The following is a 9,493-nucleotide window of genomic DNA, read 5'->3' as shown; positions in this document are numbered from 1 at the left end:
GATCCGAACAATGAGGTGAGAATTGGTGAGGGGTTCACCAGCAGTGGCAAGCTCGTAGCAATAGACCATAACTACGAGTTTGAGCTACTAGAGAATATTCTATTGTTGTTGCATTATGATCTATATGCCCTTCTTTTGATCTCAATAAGGGGACATCCATTATGGAAAAAATCAAAATTTTGGTTTAAGAAACACTTATGGATATATAATGGTATATAATGTAGAAAAGAATGTCTTGGGTTTACTTTGAAAAAAAGTACCAAAGGAGATTGGTTATTTATAGATTAGAGTTTTATTAGGATTTTTTCAAGAAACTTGACATCCATATATATCGACTTCAATTGAAATTGTTAAAATAAATTTTCGATAATGGTAAGAAAAAAGAGAAAATAAAACACACAGAGTGAATTCAAATGATACAAGAAAAGAGACGACTACATCTATTTATAGGTTTATAAAACTATATTCTAATTGAAGTCAAATAAAAATAATGCAGTAAGATTAAAACACCTTATTATAATAAACATCAAATAAAGAAAGTATATTTTTATACGGATTTCACTTGTGCAGCCTATACTGTGTCGCAGGAGCCTTCGACCTCCGCACCCCCAATTACAACCTCAGCCTAGTATCTTGTTTATTGGGGATTTACGATGAGCTACGGCTTTCGCCATCATAAAGCCATCATAAATTCCCTTATCTTGCCACTTATATTTTTATTTAACAAAAATTTGGGTCACATATCTTTAACAGAAATAATCACTTTACTTTTCAAATAAATAATTACAATTAATGATAATTTTTTTAAAAATTTTAAAACAAACATCTTCACCACCATTTGATTTGAATTTTATCTAAACTCATCACAAAATCAAATTCTATTGTTGCAATTTGAAATTTAAGTAATTTATTAAAAACTCGACACCCATAAATGCAGGGGGCGATATGGGTTCGATTTCTGTTAATGTTTTTGGATTTTTTGAACTGCACGTCATAATTTAGTTAGGTTCTTGATTTTTCCATCTTAATTTTAGGTTTTAAATTTTTAAACTTACTTCGACAAAGTAAATTTTGTTTTTATGACTTTTGAATGGGTGAATTACCTAAAAATACGGAGAATTATGGAAAATTACTGGATTAGGCCAATTTTTCTAAAATTTACCAGACGTATTTTCTCTAACGGTTACCCCAAACGGTCGAATTCCAATAACTTCCTCTCCCCTCCCCCCAAACGACTTTTTTTTCCTATTTAAAGCCCTAATTTCTTACTTTTTCAATTCTCACTCAATTTTCAATCCTCTCCCAACTCTCATTTTTTATTAAAATTGTATTAAGGTTTTTTTAATTATTTTTGTATTATGATTTTTTTGTATTTATTTAAATTAGTAATTGCAAATTCTCTAATTCATTTAGATGTCAAGCACACTTCGATCGTTCAATTGCAAATGGTAAGAATTTTTTTATTATATTTAATTTAATTATTTTGTTGTTATATTGAAATTTAATATTTTATTTTTTTTATAATTAGCTGGAAGATCGGATTTTAGAGACGTATATTTACAATCTATCCGCTCTTCCATTGTCTTTAATCGAACCATACTTGAGAGATGCGAGATTTTGCACGTGACCTTAAAAAAACCCCTAAACCCTAACCCTAAAAATCCCCTAAATAGAGAAAGAAGGACGTGTTGTCCTAAATTGGCCTAATTCGCTAATTTTTCAAAATTATCAACATTTTTGGGTAATTCACCCCTTTTGAATATTATTTGGTAAGATTCAAACACTTTTCATAAATATTTTTAAAAAATAAATTTTCAAATAAATAAAAAAATCAATAATTTTATATGATATTTTTTGAAAAATATTTTTATATAGAACTTTTAAGTTATTTTTATTATTTTAAACATGAAAGTGTTGTTTTTTACTTCATAAAAATTTAAAATTATTATAAATTAAAGGCATAATGATAAATTTAGCCATTTAATATTCACATATTTTTCAATTTGGCTCTTATTCATTTTTAGCTAAATTTGGCCTTCAACATTTTAAAAAGAGTTGAATTTGACAATCAATCTTTAAAAAAGAATCGAATTATATTTTTTAAACAAAAATAATGGTTAAAACGTTAAATTTTTAAACATGGAGGCCCTCATGGCCATTCACATTTACTTCATGCTAATTTTTTTTTATGAATTTTTTTATATTTAATTTTTTTTGAATATTTTTATATTTTTAAATTATTATTGATGTGGAATATAAGACAAAAAGTGTCAAGACAGAATGAAGTACACATGAATTGCCACTGGTTGCAAGCTAACATAGTTAAAAATTAATATTTTAGTCAATATTTTCATTTTAAAAAAAGATATTTGACTATTTTTGAAAGGTCAATGATTAATTTTAGCTAAAAAAATAAAAGTCAAATTAATAAAAAAATATAAATATTAAGAACTAAATTTATTATTCTACCTAAACTATATAAAAAATAGAATTCAATTCGATTTAAATAACTGCAATTTGTTAACTTTTATTCTATAAACTATCCAAACATCTTTATTCAAATCAATTTTTTCTACTCTAACCTTATATCAATATCAAAATATATTTAAATCATTTGATAATTATTACCTTAATTTCAATAAGATGTGAAAAATTTAAAATTTAAAATTTAAATCGATACACTAAACTCGACACTGATGCAACAAATAAATTGACAACCATTTTTAAAAATACATATTATAATAAACAACAAGTATTTTCAAGTGAAAGTACATAACCGAAGCAAGCAGTTAGAACAAAAAGCACATAAAAGCAAAAGGAAAATGAGTTTAGGAAACCAGAGAAATGATTTTATGACTGGTGAGAGAATTGAAACGGCGAGAGACAGCGCCGCCCACATGACAAGCCATAGTGCCGAAAGTTTTCACTATCACCTGTTTGATATCTATATTTAATTCTTTTTTCCTAATATAATACTTGATTTTGACTTCAAACCTTACTTTAGCACTTAATTTTTTTCGATTTGATATTAAAGATTTTTTATTTTAATTTAATACTTAAATTTGATTTTTATATTTAATTTCCTACATAATTTTTTTGTCCTAATTAAATATTTATATTTTTTATTAGAGAACATGTATCAAACTTTAATTACGTTACATTATGTTATTTGACCTAAATACTAAATTAAATTTTAAAATTGAATTTAAATGCAAAATTAAAACAAAAAACTCAAATATTAAATTAAATATTAAAATCAAATTAACCGGAGTATAAAATTAAAATTCAAAAACGATTTATATTATTAGCCAGCTTTCTTTCGTTACGTAAACGATTATACGGTCGCACCTAACCCAACCATCCTCGTTCCTTTATGGGATACTTTATTTTTATTTTATTTATATTTGATGATGTCCGTATGTTATTATTACTACTATATAAGAAAAAAAGCAATTTTGAAAAAAAAATGTGAAAGGGCAACTTAGTTTTTTATTTAATAAAACAATTTTTCATTGAATGAATTATTTTTATCAAATTACTAATACTCTTTTCTTAAAAATCACGTATGTGTTAGGAATTTATTTATAAAAAAAATCATTTTGTGACATGTCTATACCATTAATAATAAGTTATGGTCATGAGTTAATGAAAACTGAAAAAAAAAAAAAGAGCAACGATATTATTTGAATGTAAAATTATTATTATTTTGTAGATAAGGTTTTGTTTTAAGTTTTTAAATTTAAGTAATGAGTTTGTTTAAGTATATTTTAATTTGTTACTTTAATAGTTTAATTTTTTTATGTTTATTTGATGGTTTATATTTGAGATTTGTAATTACTCTTTTTAATAAAATCGTTTTCAAAGTTTAAAATTATATTCACTTTTTAAAAATACAATATGTTTTACTATTAAATTTAACACATATTGATAATTACTTATTTAATGATATATGAATATAAAGATTTATGGTGATTGATGATAAAACTAGTACTTTTCCATAAAAGTAGAAGACTAGTGGGCATATAAAAAAAAAAAAAAAGAAAGGAATGGTTTCATTTTACATGAATTTTCGTAAATATGATAATAGAGTTATAAATTTTAGTGGAGCAAGTAGCTAGATGTTTTAATGAATATGTGAAATTCTTAGGGTGTAATTGGAGGATTTTGAATGGTGGCATGCACTTTGTGCTATATAATTTAATTTAGACGTAATACTATTGAGTGAGAACCACATAAGTTCATCAACACTTATGCCACCATTAAAAAAACATGAAAGAAAACTTGCAAATCAATACGTTGTCATTTTTTGTTTTGTGATCAAGCAATCTTTTACATCTTATTGATATCGCTAATGAAAAACAAGTTTTAATAAGAAAAGTCATTAACATAAGATTTAAAACCAAAACTGACTTTTAGCGGTGTTTTTTTAGGCCTTTAGCGGCGCTTTTAAGCGCCACTAAAACTATTAGCGGCGTTTTTGCAAGCGCCGCAAAAAACGCAGCTACAGATGGCGCCGCTAAATTTTGCGGCCGCTAAAGGTCAGAACATTTAGCGGCACTTTTCCCACAAACGTCGCTAAAGGTCAGGGCCTTTAGCCGCGCTTTTCCCACGAACGCCGCTAAAGGTCATAAAAATTAAAAATAAAATAAAATATTATAAAACATTGTAAAAGTCCTGAAAAATATAAAAAAAAAATTAAAATTCATTATCAAAATATTGAGAAGAAGAATAATATATGATATAAATACATCCCGCCAAACAAAATACCGCACTTATCATACTACACCAGAAATCTAACAAAATACAAAAAAGAACAAAATAAGGATGAATGAAAGACATTAATGATATATAAAATCATTGTTTCTAATGCATATGTAGAAATCAAGCCATGGTGTGCACTAAGAATTCGGCTCTCGTAATAGCACCAGGCCTTGATCAAAATAATACTGCGTTTGAAAAGATGATCTTTTTCAATTAGCTGGTCAACCTGAAAAACAAACCGTTCAAAAGAAGTCATGTGTCAATTAAACTTGCCACCCTTGATATTGCTATAAGAATTAATGCATGGAGAGTGATGGAGATGGGATTGGGGATTCCTCAAGGCTGCAGCAGTAAATTTAAGCAACAGTGTGGGAAAAGGTGAAATGAGAGATTTTAGACTAAATCCAAAGCATTAATTTCTATCAAATGAAAACAAACAAACAAATATAATTGTTAATGAAACATTAATTTCTCTTAAATCCGGTAAAATCTTAAATCCGGTAACATTCGAACTATTCCATTACTCAGTGCATTCAAAGTTTCAGAATAGAGAGATGAATACAGTTAGCAGTAGGAAGCAAATACAGACAATTGCCACATTTTCAGTCGTCGTAGCTATAAACTTAGTTACTGAATTCATAAATCGTGCCTGCCATTTGCAGCCCAAATGCACACACACACATATATATATTTAAAAAAAGCAGCACTTTATAGTGTTGATTGCAACCAAAGAAATTCAAACATACCATCAAAACCCTCCAAGATGCAAGGGTTGCCAGAATCTTTAGTGGCCTTCAAAATTTTTGCTCGAGTTGGCCCCTTTCTAAGGAAATATTAAGCTTTTGGTTTCTTCCAAACAAATTTCTATGAGAATATGCAAAGCTGCACATAGGACATAACAAATGAGACAAGATAAATAGCATAAAACATTGCATCAGATATATATAGAAGACTCAAATTCCTCTCCCTTTAGTCTCAAGAACAATAGGACAGAAATCAAGCAATGCTAAAGGCTCAAAGCGACATAAACAGGTCAGTGAGATGAAACATAACGGTCCTGCAGTAGCAGCAGTCTCCAAGACTGCACTATGCTGCTACAACCCTGAGAATTTGAATCAGACTTGTAATAGCCAGAAGAAACATAGTAACAGTCTTAAAATACATTAAGCATAGTAACATGTTTATTTCATCATGCTTTGAACAACAATAAACAACCATTAAGCATTATATTAAATCAACTCTTTAACACATTCAAACAACTTAAAATACATCATTCGAATATCATAAATCACAAATTTCAGACACCATAAATTGCAACATTTAACACCTAAATTTTCAGCATTTAACACATAAAATGGTTTTCTCTTTATTAAACACTTATACGACCTTCAAAGCCAAAGTATGCACCTGTAAGCCAAAGTATATCAAGAAGTCACTTAAGTAGATATGCTTAACAGAATTAAAAGAAAGAAAAGAAAAGAACTAGTCTCATCCTTCAAGTCGAAGAAGGGAGCCAAATAACTATAGTACTGTCCGTAATGTCTAATTACTGTAGTCCAGTTCCATGTATGTAGCTAGAAACAGATCGAACTGCTATTTGTATCTTCCTTATGTACCTGTTAAGGAAGAATATGCAAGTGTATCAGAAAAACAATGAAAATACAATGAGTTACTCGCCAAACATTTGTATCTAAAGAAAAAATGAAGAGAGAAACAGAATTGCGCATGGAGAGCATTAAGAATTCACTCATACACCTTCAAATTACTTTACTTCAAGGTTAAACAATACAGTTAAATATCAGTTTAGTAGTGATGGTGGTTAGACCAAGCAGGGTTAACACTCTTAACTACCAGTTGTCGAAGAATTGGTTCAGGTTTTAAAGTTCTTACCTATTAAGTGATGATTAATAGAGAAATGGGTTTAATACAGTACCAACAACAAGACCATATATAATCATATTGATTGGCTATTCCAGTGAATATCTAACCTTGATATGCACGTAGATTGGCAAGTGAACTCTCAATAATAGACAGATCCTGCAGAAAAAGAAGAAAAACAAAAAACAAAGATATCAACCTAAGTTAAAAAAGTTATATGCTATGCTTCTCAAAATATAAAGACCCCATTAGACAACCACACCTTCCCACTAATTTCCTATTGATGCATACCCCGATTGATCTCCTTCACTATCATCGTTCTAGAAAGTTATGAAAAACATGTTAGTAGATTGGTAAATCAAAATTTAAATGCAGAAGGAATACTCCAGAGGTCTTTTGAGGTACTCACCAATCCAGAGTCCTGGTCACTGCAGGACCGAATGTATATGTCTTGGCCACCATAGTAGATCGATGAACTTAGATGACATGGTTCTATTTGCTCCTGATAGATGGAACCCACTCTTCCATTTTCTGCACTTCGAACTTCACCTGCATGCCCTTTAGAATGATTACCTGACAAGTTTGGATTGATTATTTAGAGAGTTTTCAAACACAAAAACAAGGATTCAAGAACCAGTGCAGTGCATCAAGTCATTGAACGACATAAAATAAGTGTATTCAAAACACGAGCAAAGAATATTATCAAGAAACTAATTTCAATATCAATATTGGCACAAGAATATTATCAAGAAAGGCATGCTCCTAATTCAATTTAGCTATAAAAAGGCAGTTCTTATGGTAAAAGAAAAAAAATATATATATATAGCTAGCTAGCTATACCAAGCACTTACTTGATCTATATACATATGCATAATATTAACAAAAAAACACACGCACACACACAATGGTAAAGCAAGTAATATAGTGAGAATGGAAGTTTATTATAGCATAACACTGCTGAATGCTTCTAATTTTGCTTAATTAATTTATCAAAAACACAAAAATAAACCAACTTATAATTAATCACTCAAGTCATGAATGAAGAAAAAAATTGAGGGAAAGTAGGGATTAAAAATGTTATTTGTTAAATATTGTTAATGAGGAATTCAAGTCCTGTAAGACATCAAAATGAATACTCGAATATGCATGAAAAAATTGTTTAAGAAGGAAAAATTAGTTCTAATCCAGTTTAATTAAGCCTATTTAAAGTTTTAATTCACTTTAATTAAAATAATAGAAAGAATAAGAACAGCAGGACAATTAAACAACAACATAATCACAGCCCCTTTGGGTAATTTTAAATTCAGATGGAACATACACAAAAAAGAACACTGGCAAGTTTTTAATATTAACAAATTATTTTCATCGGAACATCCGAAATGGGAAATTTTCCCACTTTCCAAATTCGGCTATTTAATACAAAAGACAAACTTCATTAAATATTGCTCCAAACTTGAATACCTAGTTAAACAGACACCATACATTAGACCCTGGCAAATTCGACACTGACATGGGGAACTCAACCCCTTTATTTAGCAACTTCTGCACATGTATTTAACTAAAAAAACCCACTTATCTGTTTATCTTCAATTCCTTGTCGGAAGCAGTTCACCAATTTTCTTCTTAAAAACTTGTAAGAAGGAATTAGATGACATGGTTCTATTTGCTCCTGATAGATGGAACCCACTCTTCCATTTTCTGCACTTCGAACTTCACCTGCATGCCCTTTAGAATGATTACCTGACAAGTTTGGATTGATTATTTAAAGAGTTTTCAAACACAAAAACAAGGATTCAAGAACCACTGCAGTGCATCAAGTCATTGAACGACATAAAATAAGTGTATTCAAAACACGAGCAAAGAGTATAATCTAATTTCTACCATAATCTCTTAAGTTACCAAATAGTGTTAAATCAAATACCAGAGTTATAAAGACTCTAGCAAGACAAAAACTTGAGCAAATTCTTGTCCATAAATATACGAATGATTTTAATAAAATCCTGAAAAGGCTAAAAATGATGTACAAACCATTGGTTGTAGGCTTTGCATTCTGGGGCACATTCAGGGAATCCTGTGGTAAAGCCACCATACCAGGACGAAAATACCTTCCTCCTGACACCTAAACCAACACCAACATGGTGTAATTAACAAAAACTAAAACTTCAACGATCGAAACAAAAAAGAAAAGCAGAAACAGAAAATTGGGCTGAAAAGAGAACTTACATATGAGATAACACTGGCAAAGAACTATACAAAATACGCTAAAAAACAACAGAACAAGACCAATACTAAGAAACAATGTCAAGTCTTTGTTTCCTTAAGCATCAATAACGTTTAGAGAAGATTAAAAAAATTTTCCACTCGTAAAAAAAAAAAAAGAAGAACAAAAATCTTTAAAACAAAAATCTTTTATTCAGCATCAAATAACCCAATTGAAAGAAGAACGGATTCAACCTTTGAAGCTTTATGTGACTAGAAACTCCATTAACAAAAGAATTAAAGTCCAAAGAAATGAAAGAGAAATCAAACCCCATAAAGATATAACTTTTGAATATGATAAAAGAAAATACCTTAGATTGAGGAGACAATAGAGCCCTTAAAGCCTCATTACTTGTATGTTGTTGCAAATCTCAGCTCCTCTGCTAGACTCAGGATCTCCATGAATACTAACAGGATTTGTGAGCTTTTGGTTCTGTAGCCTTCCTAAATAAGGATCCAAAACTTCGATTACCATATTTTTTACTATGCTAAACAAGTTATCCCCTGTGATTAATTGTTGCATTTGGTTCCAAGGTATCGTATGGGTTTTTTCAAAACCTTAAGTCATAAAACATATATAAACCCTAAACTTTTA

General features: G+C 29.4%; 1 protein-coding gene across 8 annotated transcripts; it reads right to left on the bottom strand.

Moving 5' to 3' along the window:
- Positions 1 to 4,687: 4,687 nt before the first annotated feature.
- Positions 4,688 to 9,493, bottom strand: LOC107940106 (uncharacterized). Of its 8 annotated transcripts, none has more exons than XM_041075064.1 (8): positions 9,210 to 9,484; positions 8,668 to 8,758; positions 8,212 to 8,379; positions 7,049 to 7,212; positions 6,931 to 6,959; positions 6,750 to 6,798; positions 5,508 to 6,377; positions 4,688 to 4,987 (listed from the first exon to the last, which is right to left on the bottom strand). In XM_041075064.1, the coding sequence occupies exons 2-7, from the start codon at positions 8,726 to 8,728 to the stop codon at positions 6,336 to 6,338; spliced, it is 513 nt and encodes a 170-aa protein (XP_040930998.1). In that variant the 5' UTR covers positions 8,729 to 8,758; positions 9,210 to 9,484; the 3' UTR covers positions 4,688 to 4,987; positions 5,508 to 6,335. The 8 variants fall into 8 exon arrangements, 5 of the variants coding, with proteins under 5 accessions (XP_040930998.1, XP_040931000.1, XP_040930999.1 ...); XM_041075066.1 differs by having other exon boundaries at positions 5,508 to 5,643; positions 9,210 to 9,478; XM_041075065.1 differs by lacking the exon at positions 6,931 to 6,959 and having other exon boundaries at positions 5,508 to 5,643.

This window comes from Gossypium hirsutum, chromosome A08 (genome assembly GCF_007990345.1).
Source record: "Gossypium hirsutum isolate 1008001.06 chromosome A08, Gossypium_hirsutum_v2.1, whole genome shotgun sequence".
NCBI lineage: Eukaryota > Viridiplantae > Streptophyta > Magnoliopsida > Malvales > Malvaceae > Gossypium > Gossypium hirsutum.
Note: the sequence above shows the minus strand (reverse complement) of the source record. Positions and strands in the feature narration are given on the sequence as shown.